The 20268-nt window shown below is 40.8% G+C and overlaps 1 protein-coding gene across 3 annotated transcripts in view; it reads left to right on the top strand.

Annotated features, from left to right (window-relative positions):
• RMDN2 (regulator of microtubule dynamics 2) overlaps window positions 1-20014 on the top strand; it is a 61520-nt gene extending 41506 nt beyond the window's left edge. For all 3 annotated transcript variants that reach the window (XM_029937927.1, XM_029937928.1, XM_029937926.1), the window contains 4 exons: window positions 1050-1148; window positions 9327-9380; window positions 9469-9549; window positions 19656-20014. In XM_029937927.1, the coding sequence (XP_029793787.1) occupies window positions 1050-1148; window positions 9327-9380; window positions 9469-9549; window positions 19656-19709 (288 nt within the window). In that variant the 3' untranslated portion in view covers window positions 19710-20014. The remainder of the gene's footprint in view (window positions 1-1049; window positions 1149-9326; window positions 9381-9468; window positions 9550-19655) is intronic.
• The last annotated feature ends 254 nt before the right edge of the window (window positions 20015-20268 follow it).

The raw sequence follows: 20268 nt of genomic DNA, 5'->3' as shown, positions 1-20268 counted from the left end.
TGATAAACCTCTAGCCAGATTCATCCAAAAAGGTGGTCAGGGGGGGGACTCCAACGGGAAGGTGGTGAGTGGATGGGGAAAATAGGTAAAGGGAATTAAGAGCACACTTATCTCAGGGCGCCTGGGTGGCTCAATCGGTTGAGCGTCCGACTTCGGCTCAGGTCATGATCTCACAGTTCATGGGTTCGAGCCCCACATCGGGTTCTGTGCTGACAGCTCAGAGCCTGGAGCCTGCTTCAGATTCTGTGTCTCCCCCTCTCTCTGCCCCTCCCCCACTCATGCTCTGTCTCTCTGTCTCAAAAATAAATAAATGAAAAAAAAATTTTAAAACACAGTACATTTATCTCGTAGAGCACTGAGTAATGTATGGAAGTGTTGAATCACTATATTGTACACCGGAGGCTAATATAACACTGTACATTAACTAAACTGGAATTAAAATGGTGGGGGAAGGAAGCAAAACATAAACGATAATAGGAAACTTAATTTTGGTGTTTATTGGTTAAAAAATTTTTGTCCTATATTGTAAATATGTGTATCGGGACCTCACTCTTCACTCCTCCTGGGTCGAGGATCCTTGTTCTACTTACATTTCTGAGATGCTGTGTTCCGGGTCAGGTTGGCAGCAGGGAGTAGGCAGAAAGAAAGTGAAGGTGGCTCCTGGTAGCTCCTATACTCCATGCAAAGAAATACTGTATACAGGCCTTCTCAGAATCTTGAATCACACAAACAAACGGGATCAGCATCATTTCCCATCCCCACCCCTTACTCTGATTGAACACAAGCCTCATCATGAGTATCTCAAATTGGTTTGGTAACCAGTGCTTTTAGAGCTCAAAGTTTGTTAGAATTATAAAAAAGGGAAGGTACAATATTAATATCATAAAGGTGGTCTCTTTCATATATGTTATTTAGGAGTATGTTCATATTTATATATTCTGTGCATATATATATATATACACATACACCTACACACACACACCTGAGGAGAGACTCTTCATTCAAAAAGTAAACAACTCTCTAAGAATGATGTTACTCTGTATCCGCAGGTCTCAAAACTGAGCTGGATTGAGAAAAAAATGGCTGCTACTCTGTTTGGAAAAATACCATCCTCAACTGTAGAAGAAGCTTTGCAAAATTTCCTCAAGGTATATTTTGTCTATCCATTATTTCAGTATTGAACTGGCTATAACCTGCACTCGTCCCCTCTACCCTTCTTCATGTAGACCTCCAACCGGAGCCCGGGGCAGAGTCCTAGTTTTAGCATGTCCAAACTGCTTCCCAGAGCAGCTCGGTATGCCCTAGGTCCTAGGTACACAGCCCTGACTACCAAATCCAAGAGCAGCTTTCCACGTCATGCAAGTATGTGCAAAAGCATTCATGCCCTGATTATTAGACTTGATCCCAAATACTCGTAATGAGTCTAATATAGAACCAGTGTAATCTTAAAGAACTAAAAGATGCCAAAAGGGAGAGTTATTTCAAAAGCCATTCTACAGGTTACAGACCGTTCTCTAGAACATTCTTAGGGTAGCAGACCAAACCAGTATTTTTATTCCTGTCTTAAAATGTAAAATTGCTATGCTAATAAAACTCTAAACAGTATTATCTGTGTGTGCATATAATTGACTTCCTTTTATCTTTCTCTGAAACTGATTATAGAATCTTATAGAGACTAACATGTTTTATCTTTTCCTCATCTACCTATTTCAGACTTGTAACAATATAGACAAAATCAGACTCTAAATTTTATTGTCCAACATTCTGTACCTTCTCATATTTTTCTGTTGTATCTTAGGGATCAATTTTGTAGAACTGAGAAGGAATTTAGAGAACACATATTCTAAGATCACAAGTAGGTTTCATTGTACTTTCCATTTTTGAATGAATGTTTAGTGCCTACCCTCTGTGCTTTGTGGAAAAAAAATAAGTGTTCTGAACTTATGCACGAGTGGAAAAGAGTACAGGGAATACAAGTACAAGGGTCAGACATTTCTTATTTTTTATTTAACGTGATCTTTTTTGTTTTATAAAAAGGAAATCAAGCAGGTGCCTGGGTGACTCAGTCGGTTGAGCATCCAACTCTTGATATTGGTTCAGGTCATGATCTGGGGTCATGGGAATGAGCCCCGCATTGGAGTCTGCACTGAGCATGAAACCTCTTTAAGATTCTCTCTCCCTCTCTCTCTCTCACTTTCTCTTTCTTTCTCTGCACCTCTCCCTTACCTGTGCTCTCACTCTCTAAAATAAAAATTAAATTAAAACTAAATAAAAAAGGAAATTAAGACCTCAGGAACCTAATTTTTTCTAGTGTCACACAATGGCAGACCAAAGACGTGAATGTACTCTAAGATTGTATCACCCCTATTTATTCACTTTTTATGTACCACTGAGAATTAGGTATTTCATTTTAAATTTTATAAGAATATAGATCTGGGTAGGGGCACCTGGGTGGCTTAGTTGGTCAAGCATCCAACTCTTGACTTCTGCTCAGGTCATGATCTCACAGTAGGGGGATGAAGCCCCGAGTTGGGATCCGTGCTGTGTGTAGAGCCTGCTTGGGATTCTCTCTCTTCCTCTCTCTCTGCCCCTCTCCCACTCACATTGTCTCTCTCTTCAAAATCAATAAATAAACATTAAAAAAAAAGAATATAGATCATGGGTATATTTAAAATAAATGGTTCATGGAAGGTGCTAAGCTAATTAGGAAAAATGTCATTTGGACTTGAAACACATTTCTTTATAGTAGCAGTTATAAATGGGGGCTTAGATTTTCAGGACACTGCCCAAAAATTCTTGAGGTGCTAATGTACCTGGAATATTATCCAGATAAAATCAAAAGTGACCAGAGACCCAGTGATGTAGAGGTAAGGATTGCAACCTCTAGAACCCAACCCCCTGGTTAAATCTCAGTTCTGCCATTTACTGGCTGATTAACGTTGGATGAGTTTCTTAACCTTTCTGTCAAGCTAATCAATAACATGGGCATAATAGGACCTGACTCATAGTGTTGTTGTGAAGATTAAATAAGTTAATACAAGTAAATTGCTTAGAGATTTCCTAACTTCTAGCAAGTATTCCATATCAGCCTAAAGAATTTTAACATCATTAAAATGTAAACACTTTGCAAACCATCTTGGGGACCTCCCCATTCAGTCATGACTTAGATTCTGTCTGAAAAATCATTTGGTGGAGTTTGTTCAGAGATGGAGAAGGCATCAGGAAAGCTCTCCCCTATATCGACTGCAACATCTGAGGATACTGAGGAGCCCAGAGCGCTAAGGGCAGAGGCCAGGGAGGAAGTGAGAAATCTGGGATGTGAGGAGAGAGGAGAAGGAACTTGGATCCCGCACCCTAGGTCTGCAACCCCTGGTCCCAGCAGGAGGTCGTGTTTTTGGATCCCAGTCTGTAGGACTCCTGTCCGCAGCTCTGCCCATCCAAAGAGGGTTCACAGGGGCCAGGAATGTGTCCCCAGACCATCCATCTCAGTTCTGTAGAGATCTAGAGCATTGGCTTTAGAATTAAACAGTTTGAGATCTGAGCCTTTCCTTGCCTGTGTGACCTGCCCATGTTTCCTTATTTCTCCTAATCTTAAATTCTTCATCTGTAAAGCAGATGAATACCCACTTCATATGATTTGTGTGAAAATTCATAAAATAATACATGTAATTTTCTTGGCCAAGAACCTAGCACATTAACTACTCTTAACTACAAATAAATCAATAAGTGCTCTTACTTTGGTCTTATTACTGATGAAATCTGATCCTCTACAGCCTCACAGCATCCAAGGAGGTGGTTTTAGATCAGGAGCCATCTGTGAATCCTGTGTGGGAATTCTTTCCAACTATAGCGTGCTTCCCACCTAATCCAACATTCTGGCATGATTCCCTCAGTGGTTCTCAACCTTGGCTATATGTTAGAATCATCTGGAAAGCTTTAAAAAATTCCAGCCTGGAAGCACCTGGGGGGCTCAGTCAGGCAAGCATCCAACTCTTGATTTCAACCCAGGTCTTGATCTCACAGTTCGTGAGATCTAGCCTTGTGCAGAGTCCACGCTGTCAGCGCAGAGCCTTCTTGGGAGTCTCTCTCTCCCTCTCTCTCCTCTCTCTCTGCCTCTCCCCAACTTGTTCTCTCTCTCTCTCTCTCTCTCCCTCTCTCTCAATCTCTTTCTTTCTCTCAAATAATAAATGGATGAACTTTGAAAAAAATGCCAGCCCAGACCATGACCCAGATTATTTCAGAATCTTTGACTAAATTAAGATATAGTTTATATTCAATAAAATGCATCCATATCAAGTGTACAGTTCATTGAAGCTTGGCAAATCTATTTACTCAGGTAACTACCACCATTTTAACATTTAGAATGTTTCCCGTCTGCTTCAATTTCCCTCACCCCCTGCCCCAGGCAACCACTGATCTGCTTTTCTGTTTTTTTAGGCCTGTTCTGAACTTTTATATAAATGGAATCATAGAGCTTGTACCTTGTGTGTATCTGGCTTCCTTTGCTCAGCATAATGTTTTGAGATTAGTTCATTTCATCAGTGTATCCGTAGTTCCTTTTTTTCTGCCTTATAATATTCCATTTTGTGGATATACCATCGGCTGCTTATGCATTTGCCTATTGGTGGACATTTGACTTGTCTCCAGTTTGGGGCTATTATATTAAAAGCTTCAGTGAATAATCATATGCAAGCTTTTGTGTAGACATGTTTTTATTTTTCTTTGATAAGTACCTGGTGATGGAATTATTGGGTCACAAGGAAAATGTTTTCAAAGCTTGATCTGTATTTTTAAAGCTCTCACAGCTATTCCTGTGCAGCCCATTGTGTGGTTGAGGGCCCAGAATCAGTGCCTGTGTGTGGATAGTACATAACAGGTGTGGCAGTGTTAGAGATAGATGGACGGCCCTGATCTCACCCACTCTTTGCCACATATGATCTCTGGATTTCCCTTAGTGGTTTTACCACCTGCAGAGCCTTCTTCTATGTCCTGATATGACAGAGGGCTGCTGCTTGAGTTTATGAGATGTTTTTAAAATAAGGCTAGTTTATTCAGTAATGTTTATTAGGCACATACCTACTACCATCATGGCAAATGTAGGGAATGCAGAAATGACCAACATAGCTCCTGTCTCCAGAGAACTTGTACAGCCAAGACCAAGTAAACAATGATAATATTCTCTGCTACGTAGGATATTCTAAGAGCCTAGCTAGAACTAACAACTGCTCCTTAACTAGAACATTCTACTAAGCAACAATACCTTCCTTGTTATTTAAGAAAATGCTTTGGTTAAAAGTTAGAATCTGCTCCATTTTAGGAAGTTGGTGTTGTTAGTAGCCTATTTTCCTTTGGCTCCTTCTTTTTTTTTTTTAATCATGAGCACAAAAAGAGAGAGAAGTCCTGATTTATAACCAGTATGGTTAATTAAACATGAGTGCTAAGGTATATATGCAGGAATAAAATGCCAATATTAAGGAAATGAGAAATTCCTCTCAAGATAATACCAGCATTCTTCACAGAGCTGGAACAGACAATCCTAAAATTTGTATGGAACCAGAAAAGACTCCAAATAGCCAAAGAAATCTTGAAAAAGAAAACCAAAGCTGGAGGCATCACAATCCCAGACTTCAATCTGTATTACAAGGCTGCAGTCATCAAGACAGTATGGTACTGGCACAAAAATACACACTCAGATCAGTGGAACAAAACAAAGAACCCAGAAATGGACCCAAAAACATATGGCCAACTCAACTTTGACAAAGCAGGAAAGAATATCCAATAGAATAAAGACAGTCTCTTCAGCAAATGGTGCTGGGAAAACTGGACAGCGACATGCAGAAAAATGAACCTGGATCGCTTTCTTACACCATTAACAAAATGCACTCAAAATGGATGAAAGACTTAAAGTAAGACAGGAAGCCATCAAAATTGTAGAGGAGAAAGCAGGCAAAAGCCTCTTTGACCTTGGCCACAGCAACTTCTGACTCAATACTTTTCTGGAGGCAATGGAAACAAAAGCAAAAATGAACTATTGGAACCTTATCAAAATAAAAACTTCTGCGTAGTGAAGGAAAAAATCAGCAAAACTAAAAGACAACCAATGGAATGAGAGGTATTTGCAAATGCAGATTTTTTTCATGTCGCTGTCTATATCAGATAAAGGGTTAGTATCCAAAATCTATAAAGAACTTCTCAAACTCAACACCCAAAAAAAACCAAATAATCCAGAGAAGGAAGAGGCAAAAGACATGAATAGACACTTCTCCAAAGACATCAGATGGCTAACAGACACATGAAAAAATGCTCAATATCACTCATCATCAGGGAGATACAAATCAAAACCACAATGAGATACCACCTCACACCTGTCAGAATGACTAACAATTCAGGCAACAAACAGATGTTGCAAGGATGTGGAGAAGGAGCATCTCTTTTGCACTGCTGGTGGGACTGCAAACTGGTGTTGCCACTCTGGAAAACAGTATGGAAGTTACTCAAAAAATTATGAATAGAACCACCATATGACCCAGCAATTGCACTACTAGGTATTTATCCAAGGACTATAGGTGTGCTGTTTTGAAGGGGCACATGCACCCCAATGTTTGTAGCAGTGCTATCAACAGTAGTCAAAGTATGGAAAGAGCCCAAATGACCATCAACAGACGAATGGATCAAGAAGATGTGGTGTATATATATATACATACATATATATATATGTATGTGTATATATATATATACATATATATATGTGCACAATGGAGTATTACTTGGCAATCAAAAAGAATGAAATCTTGCCATTTGCAACTACATGGATGAAACTAGAGAGTATTGTGCTAAGCAAAATTAGTCAGTCAGAGAAAGACAAATATCATATGACTTCACTCATATAAGAAATTTAAGATACAAAACAGATGAACATAAGGGAAGGGAAGCAAAAATAATATAAAAAGAGAGAGGGAGACAAAACATAAAAGACTTCAGTATAGAGAACAAACAGGTTGCTGGAGGGGTTGTGGAAGGGGGAATGGTCTAAGTGGGTAAGGGCATTAAGGAATCTACTCTTGAAATCGTTGTTGCACTATATGCTAACTTGGATGTAAATTTAAAAATTAATTAATTAATTAATTAAAAAAACAAGCTGCTTATGCTCATATGTTGAAGCAAGTCTTCCAGGCAGGTTTTGGACAGAGCTGGGCAACTACTGGACCTAGAAGAAGGTGGATTTGAACAAAGTTTAATGAAAGTCTTCCTTTTAGAGAGGCTTAAGAAATGCACTTAGTAGACTGAAAAGTTGAGATGGAAATAATTGGACAAGAGAGAAGCAGCAGAACCAGAATCCATCAGTACCCTGGGTGGCTCTGTAGGCTTTTCAAGGCTCTGGCTAGGACTGAACTTGACAGTGTCCTCCCATCTGTTGGCAGCCTTGCTATCTCACCAGCAAGTTCTTGGCCAGATCCACACACTGCTCATCTACTCGGTCCTAAAGAGTAAACACCCAGTCTGACTCCCCAGCCCAAGACACTTTATCCTAGGATCGTTCCCTTTTGGATTTTATAGTGAGTATATGCCCTTTCAAATATGTGAACTCCTCAGCACCATTAAGTCTTAGATCCATCCAATAGTATCCATCTTTAAAATGCATGTATCCTTTGACTCAGCAATTCAAGGTCCAGGAATCTCTTCTACAGACATAATCACACATGTATATAAGTATATAGGAGGATGTATGTTCATTGATCATTATTAGTAACAATAAAAAATGTCTAAATGTCTAATAGAGAATGCTTAATTTAATTATGGCACACGTGTAATATGAAATACACCTCTTAGGAACAATGACGTAGATCTGTGTATGCAACTACAAAAATGTGTCTGTGATATGTTGTGGGGGAAAAGGTTCCGACCAATATATAAAAATGGTCCCATATTCATTTTTTTAAGTGAATTTTTTTTTACTTGTGTTTGGTTGATAAAAGTTCTGTTACCGTTGATAGTGATTACCCCTGGGAGAGGAGATTGAAATTGAAAATAAAATCAGAACAAAGGAACTTTCACTTTTTAATTTTGGAAATGTTTGTATCACTTGTATCTTGTAAAACAAGCATATCTTTATAAATTGTTTAAAGTAACATCTTTATAAATTGTTTAAAGTAACCTCCTTCTTGGCATCTGGAAGAAGTTAAGCATCCAACTCTTCATTTCAGCTCAGGTTGTGATCTCACAGTTCATGGGTTCAAGCTCTGCATTGGGCTCTGCACTGACAGCACAAAGTCTGCTTGGGATTCTCTCTCTCTCTCTCTCTCTCTCTCTCCCAAAATAAATAAATAAACATTTTTAAAAATGTACCCTTCTTCTCTTGGGTTCTACATCTCTCTGGATGGGTTCTCCAGTCAGATTGGGAGTTTATTTGCATCAACCCTCACTACAGCAGAAGCAACTCTAACCAAAGCTTGACTTAGGTTCTAAGAAGTGCTCTCTAGTAGTAATGCTGACACCTGCAAGAATTCTTATTCACCAGAGATACAGAAAGGGAACTGATGCATAAAAGTTTAGTAGATGGGCGGGGCACCTGAGTGGCTTAGTCAATTAAGCATCTGACTTCAACTCAGGTCATGATCTTGTGGTTCGTGAGTTCAAACCCCACATCACGCTCTGTGCTGATAGCTTAGACCCTGGAGCCTGCTTTAGATTCTGTGTGTGTCTCTCTCTCAAAAACAAATAAACATTTTAAAAAGAAATTTAGTAGATGTGCATGAGAGTTTAGTAAAGTGCCTTCATAATACCTACTTATTAAAATTTGCAAGTAGGTCTACTACTTGGACCAGTTGTTTTCTGAGTCTTGTTTTTTCTTTAAAAATACTTGATGTGATGGACTTCAGGTATTATTCAGTTGTGGAGTGTGTTGAAATCCTAAGAAATCAAGTATTAATGTGGTGGAGGATATTTGTCCTGGACACCTATCGTCCTCAGCTTGTATCCTAAATAGATTGTGAATTGTATGGGGCTTGTCGTGGGAGAGTGTATCACCGATTATTTCTGTCCTTGAAAAGAAAAAAGAGAACTGATAGGTTAGACAAAGGAATCCTGAAATCTTAAAGTATCTCATTGTTTCATGAGCTTTAGGAGCATAATAATAATAATCTCATTTTAATGGATAATCTTAAAAGCTGTATTTCTACCATACTTGAACTGATCAAATGGTTCAGATGTAACAAAACCAACCTAAAATTTTAGGATAATTTGGTTAGTGTTTGATTTACTGAAATATATCCTCTTTACTGGTTGTTATAATATTTATTCTTTTTTCTATTTTCTCTTAAAATCAGGTTGAAGAACTACACCCTGGTTTTTCTAAGTCCAATTACTTGTTCTTGGCCAAGGTAAGGAAGACCACTCTTTTACGATCACTTTGAATCCATTACATAAAAACAGGATTCCCTTTCATATCGTCCTACTTTTCATTTCTAGTGTTACATCGATCTTGAACAAACAGATGATGCCGTGAAGTTTTGTGATTTGGCAGTACTGCTTCCTTGTGTTACCAAAGAGGTAAGTCCCAGCAGTGACAGTGAAGGCTGTTATCTTCATCAGTACTTTTGTAGCTCCAGATATGACATTAGATGTCAGAGGCGTCTGGATTTTTCTTCCATACTAAAACATTTTGGATTTAACTTAGATTTAACATGCACTGTGAAGATTTTAGAATTGCTGTGGGTCCCCCTTCACCAGCAGACTCCCTGTATCTTTAAGGGATACAAATCATGGGCCAGCAGTTAAAATCTATGGATGTTCCTTGAGCATAGACCACAGGAGGCGGGCCCAGGGGTCTGCCGTCTTCGGTCTCCAGCTCACAGTGGGGTCTGGTGTCCTCTACAATGAAGAAGACTAAAAATCATGCATTAACATTTTTTTGGTCTTTGAACACGTCCTGTTAATGAAGAAGAAATTATCATGTTGCTTCTTGCCCTTTGGTTCACTAATTCAGGATTCTGGATGTGCTGTGTTTTAGGAATTTCAGAGTTAACAGCCCAGTGTGTGTTGCTGTGAGCCATATATTGGGACTGTAGGAACAAAAGGAAATAGATCGATGTTTTCCTGCTCCCTTCTCACATCGCCAATCACACCTAGAAGAAATGCTTCAGAAATGAGCATCCCTCTTCTCTGTTGGAGCAATACTGGCTCCCACGTGTGTTGTGATCTCAAGTACAAATGCGTGAGGCATGCGCCCAGCCCTCTGGGAGCTCACAGCCTGGAAGAGACTATTAGTGATACATCCAAGTACCTGTAGCACAGGGTGGAAGGCCTGACGTGCTAAGAGAGGTGCAAGTAATTGGTTATGGAAATAGTGAAGAGGGAGAAACTATTTTCACCTGAAAGAGATCAGGTAGCGTCAGAGGTGGACTTTGCAATTGTACGTAACATGAAGGTGAGGGTGGAGTGCGTCGCAGGTGATGAACAAAGGCACAGAGGTGGAAAAGCAGAGAGTTGTTTGCTTGGAGTGGGAGGGGCAGGGGTGTTCAGTCTGGGAAACAAGGAAGGGGAAGTGGGTAAGGCCTGCCAGGAGCTTCCGGGTTCGGCCATGCCTGTGTCCTTAAACGGTGACTCAGGCTTCACTGGGCCTTTCCAGCAACCACCTGCACAAGGTCCTAGATGGCTTAGGTCTGGGATTTCCTACAGGGTTGAGTGCCCTTCTAACGCTGATCCCTCACTTGGTTCTTTTGGTTAAAAGGAGGTGCACAGGAGCCTCAGCTCAGGAGCTGCCCTTCTCCAGAAGACACTGTGTGCAATTGTTTTGGCAGAAAACAGATTTGGTCCCTCGGGTTGCTTGCTCTGCAGGGGTGGTGGGGACCCTACCATCTTTTCCATCTCTCCTGAGTGATGTCAGTTTCGGTGACATGCATTTAAAACTGAGGGTCTGCACACTCTTTTTAGAATTTGAGATTAGAATACAGTATGATACTGAGGTTTAATACCAGGTTTGACACACAAGTATTTGCGCACAATATCCAGAGCTGTCACACAAGGGCTAAAGGTTTATGACCTCCCAGGGTTTGGTCCTTGTCCCCTAAGTCTCTCCTCTCCCCTTTCCTCCTCCTGCCTGACAAACCTGTTGTCCATGGCTTCAGATGCCATTTACCTACCAGGAATCCTCAAGTTCGTATCTCTAGACCTCCCTTCTGAGCTCTAAGACGTGATTATCCAACTTCCTACTTGACCTCTGTCCCTAGGTGTGTCACAGACAGCTCAAACCTAACTCGTCATTGGGCCTTTGGATCTGCTCTTCGCCACCTTCCCCTCTAGTAATTGACATGTCCATCCATCAATTGGGAATCATCTTCCAGCTTCCAATCCAGACATCCACCACCCCCCCTCTTCTAAAGCATGGCTTGAGCTACCCAGCTGCCCTCTCACTCTACTGCTACCACTCCAAGAAGGAAACCCCCCAAGTTCACCGGAACGACCATGTGCAAGCCTCCCACTGGTCTTTGGCTTTCTTTCTCCCGCCAGGCCATTCTTGGCTCTCAGTAGCAGCCAAAGGAACAGACTGAGTAAACCTCAGTATGACACTTCTTACTTGAAACCCTTTTCTTTGGGGATAAAGTCCTCAATGTTTAGCATGTCCTTCAAGGTTCTGATCTCTGTTGCCCACTCTCCCCACCTCTGCACTATGCCCTTCCTTGCCTCCCACCCTCGGGACCTATTCTTGCCTCTTCCTGAAACACTCACACCCAAACCCTCTACTCCTTTCCCCTGCTTGATTCCTACTCACCCTTCAGGCCTCACCAGAAATCTCATTTCTTTAGGAAAGACTTCCTTGCCACTCCCAGTCGAGAAAGTACCTCGTACTTTTCCTTCACATCCTCTAGCAAGGTTGTAGTTGCATAATTGTGTGATTGTTCCAGAAAAGTCACGGCTAGGTGTGTTTCTTAACCCCTCTATTCCCAGTGCCAATGACCATGCCTGGCATGTATTAAGCACCCATAAGTGCTGGTAGGAAAAATCAGAAGACTCATACCATCTAAATAAAAAGAATAATGCTAATAGTGCTAATAAATAGGACTGGTAATAAATGTAACTAAGAAAGCTGTGCACTGTGGGAATATTTATGTAATAAACAACATAGCATTAGTAAATACTTCCCACATTATGTATTTTTCCAATGATGTTTCCATTTGTATTTTCTAGGAGGTTTTGTTTTGTTTGTTTTGTTTCATGTAGTAAATGTAATGTCAGGAATATCCTGATTTTTTTTCAAATAGAAAATAGGCTATAAGTTTTTCCAGATTGATGTGTACCCCATTAGTGATTTTGCTGACAAATCTGTTCATTTCCAAAATGTCTAGCAGAGCCCCTGATCACAGCGAAGGCAACCCAGCCATCAGTTTCCCCTCCCTCAGGTGAACCTGCCTGACACACCTTCTTCTTTCCTGTGGTGCTTGTAACCTCTTCCTGGCATTGGAGTCATTTGTGACATCTTCTGACCCTTCCACAGAGCTCTAAGCTCACCACACTGCACTTGACATTGGGAAGGTCAGCCCTTGGGCTCTAGGGCCCAGAGTCCTGCGTGTGAGCAACTTCACATCCCCAGAACTTGAAACTACAGTATTTTTATTATTCATGTGGCCTTTTCTTGACCCTAGGAAGGCAATCTCGGGTCCTGAGAAACGGCCCACTTTGAAACTAAAAAAGGATTCCTGTGTCTAAGGCAGTGTGAGAATGCTTGATGAATGAAATCATGAGCACGCTGGCAGCCTGGAAGTCGTTTGCCTGGACGAAGTATCCGAGTTACTGACCCGGGTCAGGGCTGCGAAAGTTGGGTGCAGAGAGCATTACGTAATCTTTTGTCTTACAACGAAGGCTGTGCTAATCTGGTAAAGACAAAAACTGTTTTTAAATTCTTGTAACATTTTGAAGAGACATTAATTCCTCTTCTAAGACAAACTCTTGTAGGATAGTAAGTAAACTTTACCGGAAACAGGTTCAGGAAGAAGAGGACTCTGGGAGTGCTCAAAGTAAAGGATACGTCTTCCCGGCTAACAAGTTGTGTAGCTCGCTTTCAAGTTACCTGCTGTTTAAAATCCTGGGCTGTATTTCCATCCTGTTCCATAAATTGAGAACCATCCCTCTCATTAGTAACCACTCTTAGTAATAAAATCCTAATCCTACTTTTAATTTTCTGTGTTAATTGAGACCTCGTATTTGATGTTTTTAATTAAGAGATTGGTTTTTCAGATAAGTTTATAAAATGTAATTAGTCACAGATGTTCAGCCTGCCTTCCATCTAAGGAAGTACTACAGCTCAGAGCGATGAGTGGGTCAGTTACTGAAACCCAGCAATAATTGCCCATGGTCTCATTTGTTAGAAATCCTTATTTGCCTGTTTATGTCTGGTTTGAACTTACTTCTTGTAGATTAACTCCTCTATGCTATCTGGGCCTGGAGAATTCATTCTTCCTGGTACATTTTTAAAAGAAATAAAGGGCGCCTGAGTGCCTCAGTTGGTTAAGTGTCCAACTTTGGCTCAGTCATGATCTCACAGTTCATAGGTTCAAGCCCCACCTTGCGCTCTCTGATATCAGCGTGGAGCCCACTTCCGATCCTGTCTCCCTCTCTCTCTCTGCCCCTCCCCTGCTTGCACTCTCTCTCTCAAAAATAAATATTTTTTTAAATTTTTGTAATGTTTTTATTTTTTTTTTGAGAGAGAGAGAGAGAGAGAGAGAGAGCGAGCGTGAGCAGGGAGGGTCAGAGAGAGAAGGAGTCACAGGATCCGAAGACAGGCTCCAGGCTCTGAGCTAGCTGTCAGCACAGAGCCTGACACGGGGCTCGAACCCATGAACCGTGAGATCATGACCTGAGCCGAAGCTGGACGCTTAACTGACTGAGCCACCCAGGTGCCCCCAAAATAAATATTTTTTAAAAAAGGAAATCCATAAGGCCACTGAGGAAGGGACAGACTTTTCCCCCTCTCTGAAGAGACATTTTCCTGAGTTACCGGCAGGGACCTCTACTCTGTTTACAGCCCCCTATTTCTGCTCTTCAGGTTCTAACCTCTGATTCACTGACAGTCCAAAATACATTACTTGTTAAGCTTTCTTGATATATAATGGCCTTGCTTGTATTTTTTAAGTCGACCTTAAAAACACCTTAAAGAAGTTTCTTAGCCCTATTTTTTTTAATGTTTATTTTATTTATTTTGAGAGAGAGAGAGAAAGAGAGAATCTCAAGCCAGCTCTGCATGTCAGCACAGAGCCTGGCATGGGGCTCCATCTCACCAACAGTGACATCATGACCTGAGCCAAAATCAAGAGCTGGACAATTAACCGACTGAGCCACCCAAGTGTCGCTCTTAGACCTCCTTTAATAATATTCTTAAAAATAACTGGTGACAGAGCATCAGTCTGGGATCAGCCTCATGAGGTTGATGTTTGATAATCATTACACACATGCCAGGAATATAACAATTTAACATAAGTATGTCTTTCTCATATTTATCCAAAGCCTTTGGCAGAGAGTACTGATATATTTTCCCATATGTGCCTCTTTCTTGTGGCACTTGTAATCTCTACCTGCCATGATAGTTATTTGTGACACGTCTTCTATCCCTTCCAGGGAGCTCTAAGCTCATCACACATTGAGAATGTCAGCCCTTGGGCTCTAGGGCCTAGATTCATGCATGTGAGCAACTTTGTATCCTTGGCATTTGAAACAGTGTGCTGTCTCAGCAAAAAGGTTTGGATAATTTGAATGTAGAGAAGAAAGGAATCACCTGAATGCATAACCTGAGTCCTTAGAAGATGACATTTGAGCAAATATGGCCAATATATGGAGTGCTTGAATCATAATGAAGGCCTCAGGATTAATCAGATACCTATGCACTTCACATGCTACGAAGAAAAAAGCTTACATGGAGGAGAGTGTCACACCATGTTGAGTGTAACCAGTGGGGCAAAGACTTTAATTGGAGATCATCATTGAAGGATAAGCACAGAATTCATATGTAGAAAAATGAATAGATGAATGGATGCAGGCAGACCTTTCACACCCTCTCCTGTCCCCCTCAGTAGCAGAGATCCCACATTGTAGAGGAGCTCTTGGAGAATGGGGACGCACCCACAGCTCAGCTGACTCAGCATGTGTTAGCTGGAGAGAAACCCTACCAGTGTGACGAATGCCACAAACACTTCAGCCCGAGAGCTGACTCTTATTCACAGCAGAGAATTCACACAGGAGGAAAACCCTTTGCCAATAATCAGAGCGGAAGTACCTCCAGTAACAACTCATCCTTTAAACGGCATGAGTGATTTCACACAGCAGAGAAACTATACGAATGTCATCTATGTGGTAAAGCCCCTAGCTGATGTTCCAACATTAGCCATCATGAGAATACACACTGGAGAGAAACCCTATAAATGTAATGAATGGAGAAGAACCGTCAGCCTCAGCTTTAACTGTTAAAGACACGAGAGTTCCCACAGGGGAGAGATCCTATCACCGTTAGCCAAAGCTCAAGCCTTCAAATGTGTAGAACACCGAGCAAACCAAGAAGGAAAACACCAAGTCTTTACCAGAAGGAGGAAGGCATTTGGGAAATACTAGATGATTCATGTTAAAGAAGCAATTCAATGAAATGAGCATGAGAAACCCTTTCCTCGGAGAGCGACATTTCAGGACACGTGAGGATTCTCACTGTAGAGACACTCTCGGTTTCATGATGGAAGGAAAGTCTCCCGTGATCACGTATACCTTAGTCAGCCTTCAAATTCTCACACGAGGGACCCTCCCAGGCTTCAAGTCCAAGTAGAAATGGCTTTATCTACAATTTATATAAGAAAACTCATACTGGAAAACAAAACTGTAGAGAACCCTTTAGAACACAGTTCAGCCTATAATTTAGACCTTTGGCAAATAAATAAAATAAAATTAAAATAAAATAAAATAAAATAAAAGTAGTGTAAATATGTAGAACTGTGATGTATTCTTGGAAATGTTGACTGCAGAATTTGTGAGGTGTAATAGGCAATAAGATAACCTCTCCTCAGTAGACTAATAAAAGTTGTTGATAAAAAAATATATAGTATTTGTCTTTAAAAAACATAATGAAACGTTATGCTGAGTAATTGGGCCAGCATTTTTCCCTTACTTATCACATCACTGTTGAATGCTGATCAGCTTCTATTCTTTTTGCAGCTCTAAGCACATTTACAAAAACTTTGTTCAATCAGAAAACAACTTTTAATGTAACTGAAAAAATGAAGAACACAAAATAACATGTTCTAATGATGATATTAAGGTTGAAATATGTGGGTGCATGGCAATGGTGAATGGGAACATGGAGAGTTAAACATGCACTTTGTAAGTGATTCAGATATCTCAGGTGATACTGATGCAGGCAGGAGACATACCCCATTTTATGAAACAGTCAAAGGCTTAGAATTGAGAAATATGCCTAAAAGCATCTAATCAAATGTACAATTTGGCTGAAATGTTGAGCACTAGAGGGAGTGAAGAGATAAGAGCCTTGTGTGCCTTTTTCTTACAGACAAGGGAACCCCAATGCAGGGTCTTTAGCAACAAGTAACAAATGAGATTTTGGGGTGGGCACACTGGCTACCATGTGGAGACTTGGCTTGACTTGGAGGGAAGCAAAACTAGAAGAAGAAGGAGGATTTGAGTAACTACTGTGGTAACACAGACCTCAGCCAATGATGCTGACTAAGATGATGGCAGTGAGCAGTGAATGGAGATGCAGAGACAACAGATTCATGGGTGGTGTTCTCTATAAGACTTAGAAATTGGATATCGAGGAGATAGAGGACTCAAGAGAATGAGATCTCGGCTTCTGGCTTTAAAAACTGACCAAGGTAGATGGAAGTACCCATCAAGGACCCAGGGAACATTGGAGAGCCAGATTTGGTAGAGAAGGTGAGCTCAGTTATAGACAGTTTGAGTTTGTGAGATTTTCAGATCCATAAACAGGTTGTGTATTTGTCATATAAATGATGTCTGAAGCCACAGGACAGCAGAGGTCACCCAGTGAGGTTATATAGTATTTGAAAGACAGCAGGCAAAGGATCAACTTTGAGAAACAGCAGCATAATGGTAGGGGAGGGGGAAGGGGAAGCTACAAGTGAGACTGGAAGAAGGGACCACACGAGATGAGGTCTCAGAAGCCAAGGGATGGTGGAAGTGGTCATCTCTGTCAGAAACCCTGGAGAAGTCAGTACTGGAATGAGCTGAGTTAAATCATGTCTGTGTCACTGGTGATCTTAACCCAGACTGTGTCAGTGGAGGGATAGAAGCAGAGAGAGTGCAGAGCACTAAGGAAATGCAGTCACTGCTGGTAGACACACTTCCAGCAGTTTGATGGGGAAGAGAGGGGAAAGGTAAGGTGGCAGTTAAAGTGGTGCTAGAGTTGAGAAATCGTTGGTTTTTTAGATGGGAAATAGGGGAGCATATTTAAAGGATAATGAAAAGAGGTCATCAAAGAAGGAAGGATTCAAGAAAGACCAAGGAGAGAGGAGATCATTGGTAGAGTAAGGTAGGTCCTGAGGAAGTCAGAAAGGGATCTGGAGCACATCAGGGTCCTCTTTTTTTTTGTTGCCGGCTCAACAGAAAAGTTGGTAGGTTTGTTGACTTGGGGGTTTGTAGAGACCCAGGGCAGGTGCCACAGAAGAGGGAAGGGCTTTCGTCTTTTAGTAAGTGGGTAGCTGGATATAGAACCTAAAGTGGGTAGAAAATAAGTCAAGGCAAAAATAAATAAATAATAAGTCAAAGCAGGAGAACGCTGGTAGAGAACAAAAAGGAAAAAAAAAAAAACCTCATAATAAGCCTGTAGAAGTGGAAAAACTGGTGTTGAGAGTGACTGGATAAATGACACCAGAAGATTGGCAGTGTGTTCAGAGGGCCGGAGGCCTGTTTCAGGGGCAGGGCAGCTGTAGTCATGACAGAGCCCGGGGTATCTCACAGGGGTGGTGGGGAAGGGAATCGGAGGTGAGGAGGCCAACTCCCGGGAGGCTGGGACCCCCGGTTCCTGGGGACCAGGGTGTCTCCAACCACAGTGGCAGACCTTGGTGTGAAGAGGGACCCAGGTGCCGAAGTCATAAAAAATAAACATAGAAGAAGAGTGACCAGGAGTTTACCAGCTGTAAGAAATGGTAGAGGTCAATCATCCTCTACCCGCAAAATAGATTCTCTCAGCAAATGCTTTGCTGGTTATGCAAAAGTGACTTCAAAACAAGTCCCCTAACAGGAGTGCCAGGGAGCTCTGTAGAAACGTGTGAGAAAAAGAACGGTGGGAGGTTGGGTCAAGGAGAACGGTATTGGGGGGAATACCGACGAGGGTTGATGGTGTGAAGGGCAGACATTTTGGACAATAACAGGAAAGCGTGTTTGGACATAGTTGGGTCAGCTGGCTTTTGGGACTAAAAGCCTGCACATAAAAATTAAATAAAATACTTGGATGGAAGCCCTGGGAGAAAGGTACAACGGGAGGGGTGGTGTGTGTGCGGGTGTGACTGTGGGTGTGCGGTGCGCATTCACTGCCAATTAAATTGCGGTGGGGGTTGGGGGAGTTCTTTGTGGAACCTAGTTATTTGTATGCGTGCAAATATTGCTAAGTCGTGATCTTAATTTTAAATCTTTCCTCATGGTTTGTTCACGTTCATTTCTTTAGGCATCTAGTTGAAAGAATTCTCTCACGTCATTATTCTGTAAGAAATTGATCCCTAGAAATCCATTAATGGGAAATGTTACTGCTAATAGCGGGCATCCTATTTAGGTGCCAAGCACTAAACCATCCCCAGGTTACCAAGATAAACATGAATTACAGCTTATTTTTTATAAGTTCTTTTAAATAATACATTCGTTAATCATTCATTAATCCCTTTCTCACAACCTTCAAAAATATTGATTTGTTAGAAGGTAGACATCTGATTGATCAGACACTACGTTATGATTAAAACTATTGAAGAACTTCCAGGATTGGTTTTTTTTTTTAATCTAACAGTCACTTCCAAATGTTACATTATTCATTTTTTCTCATCTATTTATTTTGTTACTTCCCTTAAATTCTTTCTAATCAGGTGCTCAATCAATGTTAAATGCAAAAGTGCAGAGGAGTGTGCCATCTAAATGTATTGCCACTGTTTCTAACCTCCACCCTTGTTTTAAAGAAATAACAATACATGTGGACTATATTAACCACGTAGATAACATACTGTATGATTTTTAATCTTTAATATAAGCTAGTTGATGATGTCAGTAATGAAGCGTATACCTAGTCTAGACCTTGCAGCAGAATCTCCGATTTCTTCCAATCCTGCTGCTAAGGCTGGGACTTCTTCCACATCTTACAGCTGAAGAAAAGAAACAGTGTTACCATTAACACACTGTTGAGGTCCAATATGTCTGCTTACACAGAGGGATCTCTTCTTCCGGTCTCCCTGACTCCAGACCTGGTCGGGGAACAGCCCGGCAGTCGTCCTCTGCATTACACATGTTCTCAGAGATCTGAATCATGCCTGGATCTCAGAGATCAATAGCTTCCTTGTAATGGCCCTTCACAAAGTATCCCTCATTCAAAGATTATTTCAAAGTAGCCAGTGTAGCAGGATAAATGTGTGAAATTTCATTGTGTGTTTGTATTCTCTTTATAGGATAAAGATGCACAGAAAGAAGTGAAAAAAATAAGTGCTTCCTTGAAGAGGTAAATAAAAGACCCTACTCTTCAACAAATCAGATGTGGTCTACTAAAATTTAAGCTAAACCAACTTGTGTTTTTTATTATCCCTTTTTCTTTTCTGATGGAAGGGTACTGTGCTCAGCTTTGAAGGTAAAACCACATTTTTGCAGAACGCATTCCACTAGTAGACTACAAAACTAATCATGTTGTTTGGAGAAGTGTATTTTGCATAATGTCAGTACGAAATGATCTTTAAACATGTATGATTTATATTTTTCCTATCAATATACTATCATCTTCAGATTATTTCTTTAAATAAAATATTTAAATCAACACAATAAAATGAACTCTAGTAAGTGTTTGATTCCTGCTTCAGTGGAGACTTTGAGAAACAAAATTTCATTAATGTGAATGAAAGATGAAAAAATAGAGATCGTGAACATGTTATTGATAGAAGAGGAAAAACAAAAGAATAATATATTGTAACTAGTAATCATAAATGTGAATAAAATCACGATAAGGTAATGTTTTAGTATGAAATGAGCAAGGATTTTTTTTCTTTCAAGAAATATTCGAGGCCCCAGTTG

The sequence above is a fragment of the Suricata suricatta genome, chromosome 4, assembly GCF_006229205.1.
Source record: "Suricata suricatta isolate VVHF042 chromosome 4, meerkat_22Aug2017_6uvM2_HiC, whole genome shotgun sequence".
Taxonomy (NCBI): Eukaryota; Metazoa; Chordata; class Mammalia; order Carnivora; family Herpestidae; genus Suricata; species Suricata suricatta.
The sequence above is the reverse complement of the archived record's forward strand: the minus strand, read 5'-3'. Positions and strand labels throughout refer to the sequence as shown.